Source organism: Xylocopa sonorina, chromosome 7, assembly GCF_050948175.1.
Source record: "Xylocopa sonorina isolate GNS202 chromosome 7, iyXylSono1_principal, whole genome shotgun sequence".
Taxonomy (NCBI): domain Eukaryota; kingdom Metazoa; phylum Arthropoda; class Insecta; order Hymenoptera; family Apidae; genus Xylocopa; species Xylocopa sonorina.
In genome coordinates, this window is record NC_135199.1 from 8,940,597 (window position 1) to 8,958,911 (window position 18,315).

Here is an 18,315-nt window from a genome sequence, read left to right on the forward strand (position 1 = left end):
TTTATTACATGAAAATTATTTTATCAATTAGTTCATAAATTAATGAATAATTACAGTACGTTACAGTACATAATTGATTTAAGTAGGAAAGGTTTGTGCAATTCTTTTAATGCGATTGCGATAATAAAACCAGAATACGTATATAATGAAATTAATTCATATGTGTGTTTATATTTTCGCACATTCACTTTCTAGCAGGAAAATTTACGGTAATTTTTGTGATCAAAGTTGTCAGTCCTGGCAGAAGGTATCATATAGGGAAATTGTTACTATGAACATATGTTAACATGTGTGATTACTCTATATAAATAAATACGGTCGCACATAGTTAGATGTGCCTGTCAACTTTAATATTAATGTTAAGTTTAAACCAGTATCATTTTATTTGTCACTGTTTTTCAGCATTTCTTCCAACGTAAAATTCAGAGATCGCAATTAAAAAATGAGCGAAAAGGAAACAAGTAATATATATTTGATAATTTTTATATTATAATAAATATAAAACAAATAATATAACGCGTATGATACTGGAATAAGTAATTCTACAATATTTATCTACTGAAAATTTTATTTCATAGGTCAGAATCAGTCTATGCAAAAGGTTTTACTACCTGGTCATGATCCTGGATGGAATGATCCTCCAACATGGGCTTATCCCTCTGTGCAAAGTTCTATAACTCCCACTAAAAGAATGCTGAACAAGAGGGTGGCATTTCCTTTGGCATCGGTGCAAGCTGTGAACAAAGAATCACCTATAAACAAACCCTTAAATATGCCACCACCGTTACAATCATCGATTAGCTTAACAACTGCATCACATGGTCCATTGTTGTATCCTTCATGTAACAGTATGGAAGGGAAACTTAGCGAACTAAAGATCGACAAGGAGGAGACATTAAATAATGTTTTGACAAATTTGAAGGCTGCGATCGATGAGCACATATCAGAGGAAAATAAGGCTGAAGAAGTGAAGAAGAGATTGGATGTATTGAAGGCTGCATGGCTTGAAGATAAAATAAATGACGTGATGTACAAGAATATTTTAGATTTGTCAATAGGTCAGTTCTGTTAACTAGTGAATTTGTTAACATATCAAAGGAATAACAATGAGATTTTTTCAGCTTTAAGGGAAGGAAATGTTGAAAAAGCAGATGAAATACATGTTGCACTGATGATGCAGCATGCTAGTCTATGCAGTGCATGGATACCTGGAGTTAGGCATATTATTTTAGAATTGAAAAGTAAAATGAAAAACTCTAGTCTAACACAATCTGAAAATGCTGAACCACATTTATTATCAGTTGAAGAGAATAAATAAACGTTGACAGCAAAAAATTTCTATGCAGATAACTTATGCTTTGCAGTAAAAAAATTTTGTTTGCTTGGTGTAAATAAATTAAGTATATGTTATGTAAAAGAATGATCAATAATGTAACTACTGACGCTATGAATATAACAATTTTATTACAATAAAATATATGTCATTAAATTTATATAACGTTTACTGTACTTGTAGTATTTATGGATAGTATGAGTTTGTTTAAAAAGTTAATATGGCGATATTATTATAATTTACTATAATAATTTCGTACTGTAATTTTAATCATTTTTAAACATGTGCAAGTAAAAATATGAGAAAAATAACATCAGAATGTGGTCGATTGATTATTTTATTAAATTTTGTTCGATCGTGATCAGTGAAAAAAATTCAAAAATTCAAAAATGACAAACTTGTACCTCTTTGAGAATTAGATTTCTTCATTATCACATATGTATGAATTAATTCAAGAGTCCAGAGAGTAGGGAAGATCAGAATATTCTTAAAGGATCATTCGGTAAGCACGATTCACTTGACACTTGTGTTAAATACATAACATTTTTATTGTACCATGATATGCATGATTAATGCTTCGGTTTATCGAATCTGCGTTGCGATTATTTCCAAATTCTACATACTCTCTTTACCACATTATATAAAAAGCAATTCTATTACATTAAATAAGAGAAATGATCATAATTAGAACGGCACGCGTTATATGCGAGCGAATCCAAGCACATCTGAATCCGTGGATGTATCGAAGTAACCTAATCGATAATATCGACCTCAATCAATCAGACGATTACCATCATTAAGGAAAATATCGATCGAGCGTCTCGCAGCTGTGATCAATGTTTCAGTGATCGAGATTTAATATATTTTATCGCAGGATCGATTCGGCGCCATCATTATCGTACACGTTTGAAATTTAAAAATTAATAATTGACGCGTATTGCGTTCCGTGTATAAAAGAAAGTACGTTCACACGTATACGTAGGATGGAATCTCCTCAACGCTTCTACAAGTACTCCATAAACATGTGAATGATCAATAGAGCTGTCCAAAAATATGCGTATACGCGAAAACATCAAAACAATTTTGTTTCCTCCGTCCATTCATTCCGTCTCAACTTGTTCAGTTCACGATTGGTACACGGATACGAAAAATGATTAAGTCTCCTTTTATCATAAAAGTTTCTTGTATTTCTCATTTCTCTCTTATGTATATTCACAAAGGACAATTACATCTTACTTAATAACATAGTCTTCGTCTAAATGTACTCTTATATCAATAATAGTCATCGATAGCAATGATCAGTTTAAATTACTCTATCGCTTATCGTCTATAAATCGCTACTAAACTCTAAGCATACTGTTGTGTACGTGGCTGTGTACTTGTACGTGTGTGATGTGTGTCTTTGTTATTCTTATTCGTACGTGTGCGTGTCTGTGTACGTGTGTACGTGTGATTTTTCATTGCTCAAAAGCAAACCCGCGTTTTTTCTTTTTCCCGTTTTTTGTCACTCGATTTAATATCCAACGTGCATTTAGCCGCTTCCGCGGTTTCGTCGGTCGCTCGAAATTAAAATGCACGCGGGTCGATGCTCGACATTTTATCGTTCGTCACACATCTCTTTCGTTATTCGCTTTTCTAAACATGATATCTCCAGAACTAAGAAACATGGTATAAAAGAAAGAAACAAGAATAATAATAATAATATAATATAATAATAATATTAATAATAATAATAATAATAATAATAATAGTAATAATAATAATAATAATAATAATAATAATAGTAATAGTAATAATAATAAATTACATCGTCAACGTTCACGATGGTACGATAAAGACGAAAAGATCACTTTTCGATATTAATTATTTACTTTTTCCACGAACTTTCACGTTCGTTTCTTCACTCGTTTATCGTTGACCGATTTTATTATTTCATTTTTCTTTTAAACTGGTTTTCGAGTCGAGAATGGGTCTGTCTTCCCATTTTTTTTCGCTCATCATTGCTTCGCTATTCCTTTCGCCCGTTCGGCTCTTTTTGGCGCGATCGAACATGGCGAAAGGCAGTAAAACGCTTTACAAGTAAATATATATATATATAGATTTATATATATATTTATATATATATATGTATATTCATTATAAAACTTATATCTTAAACTTACGACCATCTATTTTATTTAAATCGTCAATATATTAGATTTTTTTCTTCCGTTCATCATTTTCCTCTTTTTTTTCATCTCATTTAATCTCGCGTAAATAAATATTCATAAATACATTTTTTTTTAGGCCCGACGCAAGCGGAATATTCTCTCGACGGATCACCTTTAGTTTTCCGAAAAGTTACCATCACCTAATCACCGTTTCCCCTTTGTGCCTATTTTTATTCCGACCATCTTATTTCCTTCTCGAAGTCGTTATTTTTTTTTCACTGGAACTTGTTACAGCTGCTCTAATTCTCTTGCATTTCCCGTCTTCCTTTCTCACCCGTATTTTCGTTCGTTCTTTAACGATCGTCACACGAGTCGAGAAACGATCCATCGAGACAACTTCGTGGTCTGCGTCACGGCCCGAATTTCGATTTAAAATTCTTTTTTTTTTCTCTTCTGGGCTCTTTATCCAAAAATATATGTACACATATGTAACCGGTGTATACGTAACGCTATATTCGTATGCCCTATTTCGGGGGACTCAGGGGATATTGTTTTGGTACCCAAGTGCAAAAATTGTAAGAGCGACGCTCTTTTCCTATCTTCGCTCTTCGATCGAGCTCCATCGATTTCACATTATTCATTTATTTCCTTTTCTAACGATTCAAGACACCTTGCATGTATGCACGAGCTCGTATATACATACAAGCGTTCTTCCATTTTTATTCATATATATCATTTTTACTTCATATATAAATATATGTGTCATAATAATTAAGAGATATAAATACACGGCGTGCGTCTCACGATTTTCGCACTTTAGGTATATAATATGCTCACATTACACTCTACACAATTTTATTTACGGTTTTGTTTTTTTTGTTTTTTTCCCATTCACCTCCCTTCCATTCTCGAACTCTGCATTAAACTGCACACTACGAAGTATTCTTTACCGTTAATTAACCGTTTAACTTTAATTTACTTTACGTTTTGTTTTGTCGATTCCTATCAATCAATCACCTATTGTATATTCTGGCTTCATAAGGCGGACAAGTGGTTTTATTATTATTATTTTTTTTTTGTTTATTTTATTATTATTATTATTCATCTCACGAGACAGATATACATCAAGTATATTTGTTGCATTATTATTTTTCTGTTTGCTTCTCTGTAATTTGTTCTGTATCAGTTATTACAACTATATTACGCTCGCTACGAACTATTTAAAAAATTTGTTCTCCCTCGTTCGGCTTCAACTCCTGCCCCCCCTAACCCCTCTCTTATTATTTAATTGCTACACTCTCATCGATAACTCCTTCGCTTCGTCTTCTTCTCCTTTTTTTTGTGAGTTTTTTTTCGCAGGTTTTTTCGTACAAAACAAAATGGCATCTTTTTGGTATTGGAAGAAAAAATACAGTTTTCAACCTCTTTCTTTCTTTCTTTCTTTCTTTCCTTTTTCTTCTCTTCCCTCTCATTCCATCTCGTTCGTACACCGCGATCATCGAATCATGCCCCGATCGACGCTGATATCGTAACCATCGATCCTCTCCTCTCGCTACCGTACTCATCCTCGAAAGAAAAAGGGTGCAAATTGGCAAAGAACTCGTTCGCGTGCCTCTCGTTCATTTTCTCCTCGCTACACACGACAATCATCCCAGTTATACAACAGCTAAGCGATTCCTCTCGTTACGCCCTAATTATTACCGCATTAATACTATTTTGGCATCGTGACGATACAAATTCCCACCTCGCGCCCCTATACAAAGAAACAGCAACGACAACCAGCCGATTTCCCCTTTCTGCTTCCACCACTCGTTTCATTCGTAAATCCCCATCTGTTTGTCGATCGCGATTGGAAGTTCGATCGGAAAATTTGTTCCTATTCTCTGTCTTTTTTCTTTTCGACTATACTAAACATCCTTCGGAAGTCGACGAGAGAAAAGCTTTGCCTGTGTGCCTCGCGCGGACCCATGCGGATCCATCGATCGCGATCGAGGAAAGAAACGTGTGCGAATGTTAAAAAAGGAACAGGAGCGTTTCGAACGACGGCCCTCCTCCTTGGCTGACGATCGCTCTGAACGTAAAATGAATTAGATCGTTACCTCGTCCCTTTCATTACTCGAAATGGGGATGAGCTCGCTAATTTAAAATATACAATTCACCAGATTATAAAAAGTACGAATCGATAATAGATCTAGCTAAAATCGGTTGATCACGATTAAAAGAATGCAATACGTCTCATTAAAACATGATTCTAATTGAATTAATTAAATACTAATACATATCGTTCCCTTTACTCAATTCGTGATTCTGCATCCGATTCTTTTCGGTCGGTATCACTTCCGATCTCGTCACACACTTCCACGAATAGCCTCTCTAAAATATTTACAAAAAAGCATATTTCGATCTGATTCTAATCGTCGTTCGAGCATTCGAAAGCATCGGAGAACCGTCTCCACGACGAAATCGAGCACGTGAACCGTCTTCGAGGAAGCTCGACGCAGTTGAACCGGAAGTCATCGGCGAAGACGGTTCACGAATAGGCAGGCACGTTCGTCGTTGGCTTAATCGTGCGTAAGAAACAAGAAGAGTGCTGCAATCGAAACGTTTACGTTTATAAGAAGAAAGAAATGGATGATGAGCCTAGCTTATTTCTCCTTTTTTTTAAATATTAGAACGATCCCTTAAAACGGTTTAAAAAAATAGAAACGTGTTTCTGCGATTTTAGCTTGAATTTGTATTTTCCTCTATTTTTCTTCGCGAGATTCTTAATTGACTGGCTGAGATCGATGCGTCGTTCTTCTGAATGAATCTAACTTGAAAAACGATATTCGTCGAATCGAAAAATAGTCTCTAGCGACGATCGATCGTCAATTTTTTAAAATCTTTCCCTTTTTTTAGAACCTAGAGATTCCGGAGTCAAGTGTAAAAATGATGGAACGATTGTGTTCTTAGCGAATAACGTTCGTCGTACGGTAAAGCGATGAACGATATCAAAAGCAAAAACAAAAAAGGAAACAAATTAATCGATTTAAAAAAAAAGGGAAAAATAAAAGGGACTAGCGTTTAAGAGACATGAGCTTCCTATCGACGATGTCATTCGTGCTCGTGGCAGAATGATTTTCGTTGGAAACAAGATAAAAGAGTATACAAGTGAAGGGAAAGTAATTCGTTCGGCGACACGAATGGAAAACCAATGAAAAAAGAAGAAAAGAAAGGAGAAGATAAGAAAAAAAGAATGGAAGATAGAATGGCTAAAAAATATAATAATAAAAATATAATAGAACAACGCGCAAGTTTCGTCAAAACTTAATTAATAAATAATCGATTAAATTAGATTATATTACTAATTATTACTGTTTGCCGCTAATAATTATTATTACTACTATATTATGATAATAATGAATGATAATATATTAATGATTCTTATAATACTCCGATGGGCGAGGGTTGGACGCGTCTTTTCATCTCCCTTCAACCTACACGATAGCGTCTCTCCGTCGATTATCGTTACGATCCATCGACCTCGAACAACCACGATCTCCCATTCTTCGATCCCTTTCTCGACCCCCCTCTTCCCTATGCGCACGCTATTACATCTCAAGGGGTGAGCTTCCGGTATCCGGTATGCTTCCCGTTTTTGCTACCAGCGTGGTCGTGCGTCGATACTTCGAAAGGCAAAAAACGGGGACGATTTCGCCGTCATAATCGAAGCTATAATAAATCGGATCGATCATCGTAACCAACGAGCCAATTGAACGAATCGGTATTTCTACGATCAACGCTACTGTCTCTTGTTACTATCGTCGAGCAGAATAATCCCGCTCGATCTTGCTATTTACTCGAATCTCTCCAATCAGAAGGATGTCCCTCCCTTCTGTCTCCTACTTCCGTTCGTTCGATGGCACGACTCTACGACGATCTATGGACTTTTACATTTCCCTGTCGATCGAACGGTCGAGTCGCGAACGATCGAAGCCGGAAGTGGCGATGGACGTTACCGATGTAGCTACGCCAGTCGTAGCTCTGGACTGTATGTACAAGAAAAGACAGGGATCGACTCGAACGACGCGTAACGATTAATACAGATTCTCATTTTCTTATACATTTTTTGTCTTTCATTTCCATTTCGTTTTGGCCCTCTCACTCGTCCTCGAACACTGGCACTTGTTACGTTCAAATCGAACTTCGCCGGTCGGCCTAAGCGATTTAACCCCCGCGAAAGCTTGCAGATTTCTGTGCGCGTGCCTTCCTCGCTCGAGAAGGTCGCCTCTCGAAAGGCTCGAACATCGGGAGCACCTGGACCCCCGTGGGTCCAGGATCGCGACTATAGACTCTCTACAGGGCTTGGAAAAGCGAATGAACAAATAAAATAAACAGTCGGAAGAACGTAGCTGACGAAGAAGACGGCATCACGACGACTGACGCGTGTTTTTTTTCTTTTTTTACTTTTCTATCTGTTTGCTTTGTCTCTTCTCGCTCGCTGATCGTTACTTTAATTAAAAGCTATTTCACGAATTCTCGTGTATTACGGGGTGTATGCGTATGTTTGTACTGAACCGACCCGAGGATTGGTATTACGTAAATATCGTAGCAATTCGAATCGCGTGTATGTGTGCCTCTCCGTTGGATCGTTCTTGCTCGAACGCCTCCTCTCTAACGTGACGATACGGGTTAAGGGGTAGAGCTACGGGTGCAAACACGTGCAAGTGAATTACGAAATAAATACGATGATTAACAAGCGCAATGTACAATTGGCGAACAAAATGAAAGAACAAGGAAGGGTAATAGATAGAGAAGAGAGAAGAGAGAAGAGAGAGAGAGAGAGAGAGAGAGAGAGAGAGAGAGAGAAAATAGAGAGGAAGGAGATTAAGCGTTTAATTAATTAGATTAAAAACTTGAGATCATTTTCGTGTCTGTATACGTATTATACGCGTGTACGTGTAATTATGTGTTCTATGTGCGAGCTCCGCCGTTTCACGTGGAGCCTCGATATTGTGCAGACGACTTTTACTAAAACGATCGACTCGAAACTGTATGGTTACAACACCGTTCGATGTTTCAGGGTCGAATAGGGTGAGCATGGGTAAAGGTAAAACCTACTGAGATGTCGTCGATTAATCGAACGGACGATTTTGGTCCTGTACGATGTGTATGTACGCGTGTGATGCAACAACAACAACAATGGGGTACACAGGTTACAAAAAGAGAATGTGCGGAAAACTAAACGGTGGATCGACTCTCCGATATAAAAGTGATCCAGTTTTGTACAAAAAAAAGAAGGGGTTGCACCGGACGCTCATGCCTCGTCAGCGTACATGTTTGCCACTCCGCGCGCGTATGTGTGTGTGCCGTATTTTAAAACGTAGTGGAAAAAAAGAAATATCCGTCGTGTCTAGGCGTGGACTAGCTAAATACGATTGATTACGACTCTACCAGAACACGAGACCGTTTAAAAAAATGTACAATTGGATACGTTTCATTCTTCCTTCGTCTTTCATTCCTTCTTTTTCTGTGCCGTTTCTTCTCGTCTTTTATCTCATACCTTTACTTCTCATTCATTCCATTCTAAACTACATATCGTATCGAACGTCTTTCCGCGCGATAAAAGATCGTATTCGATCGCTACCGGTTCAGTGTGTGGCGTTGTTAATCCATTTACCGTGATAATCAGCCGCGATTGCAATCAGTGTTTCTCTAACCGCGAGACACATCTTTGTCGATCGGTTCCCTCGTGCTCCTCATCCGTCTTCAGCTTCGAACGATATTCCAGACATCGAAGGTTTTGCTCGTGCTCGATATCGATTCATTCTGATTCCATCTCTGATACTCCTCTCTCATCTCTGCTCGCGACATTCTATTGTGATTTGTGTAAAAGATCGATATAAAAAGGGAAGCCCCGATTAGAATTGAATCCCATGTGACGTATATCTTCTCAGCGAATCCGTATTTCCATTTTCTCCTTCCTCTTCCTGCCCCATCTCCTTGTCCCTTCCCCCCCTTTTGTCTGTTACGTTTATTATATTCACCGAAAAAACGTGAAATAGAAAAATGGCAGTGCAAACGTGTTGTTCCTTCTTCTTTTCTTGTCTTTTTTTTTCTTTTTTTGTTTTGCGTCGGTGACAACTGTACATATCTAGGACAACGACGACAGAGTTACGATAGAGATGACGGTTCGTCGGTTTGCTTCGTTGATCCCCTCTCTCGAAATGTAAGCTGCCTGTTTGGCTCGTCCCTGGTTTCCTTCTGGTCGTACTTCGTGATTCGCGATCACGTTCGTCATCGGCGAGCTTTTGCGTGTACACGGCGGCACTGTTCGCCAGCGCCGCCGAGTCGTGCGTACCTCCTAAATCCCATCGTTCCGCTCGATCAGCTAGACGAGATCGCTCGATCGATTCCTGGCGCGGTTCTTGGTCATCGATGGCTGGAACCGCACCCCCCGGCGATCACTCATCCAATGGCCCCACCCTCCTGATACGGGCCGGTTATCATGCACGGATGCATGGGGAACAGAGTGGTCCAGGTCATCGTTGTGTACGTGGGCGACCTCATCATGAACTGGGAGCTCGGGACGCTGGGTATGTGGGGAAGCGGCATGGATTTTTTGCCGGTAGTCGCGGCCGCGGGGCTGGTTGGTGTCGATGGTGTAGACGGTGATTGCGAGGTGGTGCTCGACGAACTGGTGGTGGTGGTTGTTGTTGTCGCGGCGCCCAGCTTCCGAAGTCTCATCTTCTCCTCCCATTCGTCCCAACCGTGCCTTGGCCTGTTCAGGTTGCGGTGTTGATAAAAGACCAGGCTGATCCTGGTCGGGTTGAGGCGATTAGGTTTCTTCAGCGCGGTAGTGGCGTGCATCTCGTGCTTGGCACATTCGAAGAGCACGCTACCGTGGCTCAGAGCGATGGCGACTCCTCCCATCTGCGAATCCTTGAAGCATTCTTCGTTGTCGGAGTAATCGGCCACCTCCCCGAGCGGTTCAGCCTTCGGCGGGGGTTCTGGTAACACCGGGAAGTAGGGCGGTGGCCCGTAAATGTCCCATCGAGGAGTGTCCCATCTAGTCCAGCCCGGATTCAGGCCTTGATACGGGGGCACTCCTTGATAGGGGTACTGGCTCGAGGGGAAGCAGGCTTCTCTCTTTGGTTGTTGATAAAACTGAGGTGGATATTCCGGTGTTTGGGGGTGAGAATAGGGTTGATGGTAATTGTAGCCTTCCCACGAGTTCGAGTACGGTTTGTCGAAGACAGGATACGTTGGGTACAGCCCATACTGGGGGAAGGAAGGGTGAGGATGTCCCAGACCTGGCATCGCGTGGAAGTCTTGCACCTGCTTCATCTCCTCCGCCCACGGGAAGCAGTTCGAGTTCGGATTCGCGACGTTCTCTCTGGAATCGTGGAAACCTTCCTTGGTCTTGTCCTCCTGCCACTCTGGTCTTCGTTGGTTGACCTGATGCATCGTCCCGCTCATATGTACCGCGCTATTGCTCGGACTGTCCACGTAGACGCCGCTCCGCGCCGGCTCCTGAGGTTTAAGGAACGTCCTATTGGAAGAATTTTGATATGTATTGTCTGTACTTGGATTTTGGCTCGACGCTGTCCTCGACGGTGGCCTGCCTTTCGGTACCCTGAACGGGGATGGATCGGAGGGCGTTTCCCAGCAGGGTGGTTTCGATTGGTCCGGGTTGGGTACCCTGTCGTTCCAGCTGTACGTCTTCTGATGGTCCATAGATTGCTGGTGACTCCTCTCGGAATTGATCTGATCGTTGTACATTTGTTGCTGATCGTACGTTCTGTTCTGCTCGGGATACCAGGAACTAAGCATGTTCCAGCTTCCCACTTGATCGGACGGCGCCGGTGACATTTGATTGATCCCCTGTGGCTTTTGTTCGGATCCTTTGTGCAACCTGTACTTCCTCTGATCGATCGGTCCCAAACTCTGAGCGCCGTTCGGGGGGTTGCCCGGCGGAAGATGCGACGAGCTGTGCAGCAACAGATCCGGATTCGTGGCACCAAATGGCTTATGACTAGTGTTGTCCATGCAAGGAGGCATCGACAGGCCGGAGAACATGTCCGGGTTCGATTCGTGCTGACCCTGATACGGAAGATTTCTGTTCGGTTGTACGGGGTGAGGGGGATGATAGTGGCCTTGTATCCTGTTCACGAACGGCTGCTCGATCTGCGACTTCTGAGCCTCTAAGTAGTTCTGCGTGGTTGGGTACTTTTGCTGACTAGAATCTTGCGCAGGCTTCGAGTACGGCAATTTCGACTGGTCGCAGCTCTGGCCGACGTTCCGAAGATTATTGGCGTTGTGCGACGGATGATGATTCATGCGGTTAAGCGCAGTCCTCTGCTCCAGATGGGCTGGGAAATTTGTACAGCCTGTCTTTGGGGACGCACTGCACTGTCTGGTGTCGTACATGTTCGGATAATTTCTGGAAGTTGGAAGCGGATGACCATAGCCCGTGTCCGGATATCCCGAGCTTCTCGGCGAAGCCATTTTCTGTTCTTGAGGCGTACCTGGACATCCTCTGGGAGACATCGCGTAACCGATATCTCCCGGTGTTCCCGCGTGAGAACTCCTCGGCGAAATGGGATGAGCCCTCGGCGAATGTGGATAATTTCTTGGCGAATCCATGGTGGAATTGGGCAAATTTCGCGAACCTGGTCTATGTTCATCCTGAGAAACGGTACTCCTAGGTCTGATGTCGTCTAAACTCGTACTGTCAGGGTCAACTTTCGCGTCCCTGTCCAGGCCACCAAACGAGTACTCCCTCCACGGGTTCAGCCAATTGTTCTTCCGTTGATCGAGCCAACCGTTTCTGCTCCACTGCTGTTCGTTCTGATAACCCCAACCCTGATACATGGATACCGGACTGTCTAGCACGGTGGATGATACTTGAGAGCTCTGCAATTGAGCGTCCATTCCTTCGAACATGGACGCCATTTCCAGAGAGAGTTGAGAGTCCCTCATTTGCGGTCTGAGTAGTTCTTGGTGTCCTGGTACGCGACTGGGTTCAGCTATTTTTTCGTTTACGTTTTTGGAACCGTCTTTCTTATTGCTTACTGTATCCGGCTCGTCCTCTTTTCTTTTCTTGCCGTGTCTTCTGCAGGGTTGTAGCGGCACCGATCGAACTCTCACTTCGCAGGGGTATCTATGAATCAGATAGCGTTCACGTCAGTAAAATTGATCGTAATAGGGTGATCGTTCTTGTTCACAAGTCGAGATGTAGTTTCTACGAATCACAGGAATGCCTTACTTCGTCAAAACTTCTACAGCTCCAGCACGGACCTTCTCATCCTGTCCCTCTTTCGATCCATATTCATCTGTAGTGTCCATGATGTAAAGTGGAAGTACGTGCAACTGTTCGTCTTCAGGTTTCGATAGAGTTCGGTGTTTCGTCATGGTAACCACCTGCAGAGCGAAGCGTAACGTTACACCATGATTACTTCAATTCAAATGATCAATTAAAAGTTGCAGCGCGTCGAATCCCTATGAACTTACCACGGTACATCCGTTGTTCATGTTGTGGAGATCACGATGAGAATGCGCGCAAAAGTCGATACAGGCTGTGACACCGGAAAAAGGTCGACCAGGTTTGAATCCCAAACGGCACTCGCTCGCTTCCCGTTCGAATTGTGTCTGATTGTTGAACGCTTCCGGTGCAAGGCTGAGGTATAGAGGTGATAATAGTGTTGCTAGGACGTGCATTCTTTCTTCGACTTCTTGCTCCTGGAAATAAGAAATTGATTCGTTATATCGACACGAGAAATAGAATAAAGCAACGAATGTAGTAAACGAAATAAGAGTATCTCACCTCTGATCGTACTGATAATCGAAATTTACGGACGGTTTTGCTTCTGGCGTATTTGCAACCATTATAATACATGGACCAGGAACATCCAAAGGAAAAGCTTGCACCGCAAGTGTCAGGATCGAGGCCTTGGCAAGCGCAGGTCCTCGGTTCGTTGGTTCCGCATCGTCTGGTCGTGGGAAGACCGAATCGATTCAACTTGTGGCTTAACAGGGAATAGATCCGATCGGCCTCGTGAGTTGGCACGCCTTCCCAAGCAACCATGGCTACAACGATCCAGGCTGTCGGGCATTTGTGCCCTTGTCGGTGTTTCACTATCGTCAGGATCTTCTCTTCAAGGCCAGATCGTCGTAGTATCTAGCGAATCACTGATATTACAATCCCATCACCAAAGTAGAACAGAGTAATCTTAGCGGACGATTCAAAGCGATCGACTGCAATGTTGGACAAAACAAGATTTAATAGAGTAGAATGAGAGACTTGATCCGCTTTGACTTCCATTCGGGTAGAAATTTTTTGGCACAGCATGCTTACCCACTTGGCCATCGGACATCCCTGGGTAGTTTTCCCCTCCTTTCCGGTGTAGATGACCTTTTCGAATCTAATGGCGTTTCCCTTAAGGCCGGTTCTTCTTTCAAGATCGTTCCGTAGGTCAGGCAGGCTTGCAGCCGCCCCGAGGTGAGTGTAGTACGAGCCGGGCTCTGGCGGACCTTGTGGTTGAACCTCATTTTACTTACGAAACTGGACGTTTCAACGGAAAGGAAGCAACAGAAGCGGAAACATTTATGCCACGTATGTAGTAGGTATGCCCCCTGGGAAAGGGGGGTAAGTTAGGTACGTGCATTCTTCTTTGGGTCACTGAATCAAGGCTTGGTGTATTTTTGTCGGCCATTTAATGTTAGTAGTAGTACTAGTGGTAGTAGTAATAGTAGAAGTAGTAGTAGTAGTAGTAGAAGTAGTACAGTTTTTATTTTCTTTAAGAGGTAATTATTCTTTTGGTTTTTTTTTCGGTTGGTTTTTTTCGTGTCGTGGTTAGTGTGTTCTCTCAATGTTAGTGTCGTGCTGAATACGCAATAGCAACTCACATTTGTCGGCGGGGAAGCAGTTGCAGTCCGGCACTTCGCTCCTGACATTGTTCTTCAGTTTGTCCAAGTGGTCTTGCAACTTTGTCGTGGACGGCGCGGTGCCGTTCCGAGGGCTTTGCGGTCCTTCGTTCTTTACGTCGGACTTCTCCCCTGAGTCGGCCAGTATCTCGTCCCTCGTTTGCAGGCCCTGGCAACAACCCTCCCGCAAGTGTTCGGGGGTCGGCTGCTCGGTGCCGCCTCTACGACAGCACCACGAACCGACACCCGGCGACACTTTCGCGGGCCCGCCGTCGCCACGGAACTTGTAGTCGTTGCCCTCCTGCGACCTTTGGTCCGGCTCGCTCTTGATCTCCTTCGACGCGCAGCTCTCGCTCTTCGAGGAGGCTGTGGGCGATGAAACGCAGTCGGAACTGGAGCAACCGTACTCGACGACGTTCTCCTGCTTGATGTTCTGAGAGGAATCGCAGTTCGAGCTGTCGGTCGGCTTCTCGGTTGCACTTTTCTGGGTACCTTTCTCGGTACTCTCCGGGTAGTTTGGTCCGTCGTTCTCGTTGACCAATGTTACTTGCGGTGTTTTTGAAAAAACTACGTCGCTCCCTGCCTCGTTCTTCTCACTGTCCGTATCGTTCCCACGCTGTTCGAACGTTCTCTCGTCGACCTGTTGTTTCTCTATGCATAAATTTCTTTGGAAAGACTTGTCGTCGATGCTCTGATTATCCTGATGGTCCTTCTTCTCTTCGCTCCATAGCTGTCGGTGCTCGTGCTGCTGCTGTAACGATTGCTGGTGATACTGTGATTGTGGTGGTTGTTGTTGTTGTTGTTTTTCGCACGGTTTCTCCGGTACGGATTTCTCCTCCGAACCGAACTTTATAAAACTTTCGATGACTGTCAACCCATTCTCCGGTAGCACGCTACCGTTGTTCAACACGTTATTACCTCCCCCTGACCATTCCCATAAGCCACCACCATCGGGCAAACTATCGACCCGAGGGTGGTGGCTATGCAATAAAAAATTACCGGTCAAGGATTCATTGGATTGCGCCATCGACATCATGCTCGACTGATTTAAATACTGGTCCGCCTGTTTCTCTTGCAACTTCTCCGTGTTATCATGCGTGTCCCGTATCCGGTCGTCCGTATGGTACTCCCCGTTCGCACCGCTATTGCTGTTCACATGCTGACTCTGCATCTGATGATGCAAACTGTGATGTTGCTGTTCCTGGTGGCCCATTTGATGCTGGGACTGCTGCTGCGACTGTTGCTGCTGAAGCTGTTGATGTTGCATGTGTTGCTGCTGCTGCTGTTGCTGTTGCTGCTGTTGCTTGTTCAGGATCATCGATTTCAGGCGGCTGTTGAGATTCACGCGATTGGATTGAGCGAATACGTTACTCTCCTGCGCGTCCTGATTATCCGAGAACCCGTTTGGTTTCCCAGTGTCCGTGGGTTGTTGCTGCCAAAGCACTCTTTCCCCGGAGTTCTGCATGTCCTGTTTGGTCGTCTGTTGGCCCCAGGTCGGCTGATTCTCGGCCACCGAACTCGGTGACCAAGACATTTGACTCTCCATTTTGTTCTCATGCGCGGGTGGCTGAGGCTGCCACGCGGCCGGCTGATGGCCAGGTGTTCTCCTCGGACTAGGCTGAGAGTCTGGCCATTGTTGTTGAGGTTGCTGACTACTGTCGCTCTTTATACTATTCGGCGACCAATTCGATTGACTAGTTGGCGTGTCTGGCCAGGACATCTGATTAGACGGAGTAAGCCTCGGGTTCTTCTCGATCTTCGTCTGCTGCGACCACTGTTGCTGTTGCTGTTGCGTTTGCGCACCGGGCTGCTGCATCTGCTGGCCAGACGGCGTCAGCCTCGGGTTCTGTTGACTCGAGTTCTGTTGCTGAATTTCCGGGCTGCTCTGCTGCCAATTGTGCTGGCCGGAGGGCGTCATCCGGGCGTTCTGATGAGACGGATTCTGCTGATGGTCTGACAACTTCGGCGAGTGCTGCAGCCAGCCCTGATGCTGCGGCTGCGGTTGTTGACTAGACGGTGTCAATCTTGGATTCTGCGCGTCCCTCAGCTTCGGGCTCTGCCGCGACCAGTTTCCCTGAGTTTGTTGCTGCTGCTGGCTGGTGTCCGTATTGTCTGTCCACGACTGTGGGGTATGCGGGGTCTCCTTCACGCTGCCGTTCTCCCAGCTCATGTGACTGGCTGGCCTGGGTAGCTCCTGTTGCCCCTGCATCTGCATACTCTGCTGCGCCTCTTGCGCTTTCATGTTACTACTCTGCATGCCCGACTGCTGCTGCTGCTGCTGCTGCTGCTGTTGTTGTTGCTGCTGTTGTTGCTGCTGTGGAGGAGGTTTCTGTTGCTGCTGATGCTGTTGCTGCTGCAACGTGCCATCCGACCAGTTCATGCTGTTGTTCACGTTGTTCATTTTCGCGCTGGTACTGGTGTCGGACCATAAGTGCCGTTGGCCACCGTCAGATACCGAATGCTGCCGCTGCATGTGCTGTTGCTGATGCGACGGTTGCTGAGCAACCTGTTGCGGCTGCCACTGGTGGCTCTGTACTTGTTGCTGACCCATTTCCACGTAGCCTGGATATCCGTTAGAGTTGTGTAAACTCTGTGGGCCCGGTTGAAGTGGATACCCAGGCATCTCGTTTCCCGACACGTTGCTGGCTGCGATCGTCGCGAACCCCTTCACCTGCGTATCCGTCTGTTGTTGCTGCTGCTGCTGTTGCTGCTGCGACTGCGTTTGCTGAGAGGCCTGTTGCTGTTGCTGGTTGTCCATGTGCACGGAACTGCTACGACTCGTGGGGGTGGTTGAAGGCGGCGGTGCCATCGTCACGTCCTGGAAAAAGGCATTCCATCTATAACTTAAAAACGTTCGAGGACGCTGTAGATCGATATCGATTCCACCGATGAACTTTGTGTTTTGTTATTCTAGGAATCTAGCAGTCTATTCTCGCGCGCGCTAAAGAGAATGTTCGTATAGACAGTGCTGTTTTTGGTAGTTCCCTAAAATCTCGTATCTTTCGTTCGAGGCTTCGACTTGCAGACACTTTTAATTAAAAGCGATTCATTTCTAATTGTACCTGTTGTTGGTAACCATTGACGTAATCCTGCCTTTCATAACCAACTGATTGGGTTGCAGTAGCAGCGGGATCCATGAATTGACCGTTTAGTGGCCTCTGAGCTGTCGACGGTACCGTTTGTGGGGCGACCGGTGGCAAGGGCGAGGGTTGCCCCGTGATTGTGTATTGTCCTGTCGCCCCGGCTCGTTGAAATGCCGACTGATCCGTAGTAATGAAAGTCTGCTGCTGATATGCGACTGTAATCAGAAAATTCGCGTGCTGATTCCACGGAAACGCACGGCAAATCCGCGGGACAAAGACCCGCGCATAGCTGCACACTTTGCATTCCACGGGCGTTTCTGTTCGCGGCTAATTCCGAACGTTCCAATTATTTTCGACCGTGAATACGAAATCCAAGTTTGATTTTTCTTTATTACTTCCTCAAAACGATGAACGTACCATAATGTGTACTACTCGACGCATTTCGCGGCGACCAGTCGCATTTAATTAAACGTGAAACGGGTATATCCCCGTATCGGAGGGAATTGAAGAAGGCGATGGGAAAGAAGACGCGCGCTCGACGAGGCATCGAAGTGAGCTTCTCGAAATCGATTCGCTCCTCAATTACCTGGCTGCGGATGGTACGGCGCGGCGGCTGTGTATTGGGTATGATACCTCAGCTCTTCGAGCTGATTCGGAGCAGGAATTTGTTGAATGAACTGCTGAGGTGGCCATGGCGCCGCTGACGTTTCAACCGCAACTGCTCCCACGGGTGTGACTCCCTGGTGCCAAACAGTATTCCCAAAACCGGGTGCTGGCCGGAAGCCGGCTCCGGAATCGCCGTAGAATGGCATCACCCCAGGTGACTGTAACAGAAACGTGAAAC

The 18,315-nt window shown here is 44.4% G+C and overlaps 2 protein-coding genes across 4 annotated transcripts in view; one reads left to right on the plus strand and one right to left on the minus strand.

The window, feature by feature from the left end:
- Nucleotides 1–278: 278 nt before the first annotated feature.
- LOC143425069 (steroid receptor RNA activator 1) lies at nucleotides 279–1,492 on the plus strand. Of its 2 annotated transcripts, none has more exons than XM_076897539.1 (3): nucleotides 279–461; nucleotides 579–1,058; nucleotides 1,122–1,492. In XM_076897539.1, exons 1-3 carry the CDS (start codon nucleotides 443–445, stop codon nucleotides 1,316–1,318), a joined length of 696 nt encoding a protein of 231 aa, XP_076753654.1. In that variant the 5' UTR covers nucleotides 279–442; the 3' UTR covers nucleotides 1,319–1,492. The 2 variants fall into 2 exon arrangements, with proteins under 2 accessions (XP_076753654.1, XP_076753655.1); XM_076897540.1 differs by having other exon boundaries at nucleotides 299–358.
- A 5,234-nt stretch (nucleotides 1,493–6,726) lies between these two features.
- Tet (tet methylcytosine dioxygenase-like) overlaps nucleotides 6,727–18,315 on the minus strand; it is a 93,465-nt gene continuing 81,876 nt past the window's right edge. For both annotated transcript variants that reach the window (XM_076897620.1, XM_076897621.1), the window contains 8 exons: nucleotides 18,058–18,295; nucleotides 17,451–17,686; nucleotides 14,371–17,206; nucleotides 13,820–13,995; nucleotides 13,289–13,642; nucleotides 12,976–13,203; nucleotides 12,731–12,885; nucleotides 6,727–12,625 (listed from right to left, as the gene is read on the minus strand). In XM_076897620.1, the coding sequence (XP_076753735.1) occupies nucleotides 9,931–12,625; nucleotides 12,731–12,885; nucleotides 12,976–13,203; nucleotides 13,289–13,642; nucleotides 13,820–13,995; nucleotides 14,371–17,206; nucleotides 17,451–17,686; nucleotides 18,058–18,295 (6,918 nt within the window). In that variant the 3' untranslated portion in view covers nucleotides 6,727–9,930. The remainder of the gene's footprint in view (nucleotides 12,626–12,730; nucleotides 12,886–12,975; nucleotides 13,204–13,288; nucleotides 13,643–13,819; nucleotides 13,996–14,370; nucleotides 17,207–17,450; nucleotides 17,687–18,057; nucleotides 18,296–18,315) is intronic.

Excerpts from the sequence above, each read along its gene's own strand:
- LOC143425069 (XM_076897539.1), top strand. Across the intron at positions 1,059-1,121 it reads TATTTTAGATTTGTCAATAG|CTTTAAGGGAAGGAAATGTT; the intron begins GTCAGTTCTGTT and ends AGATTTTTTCAG.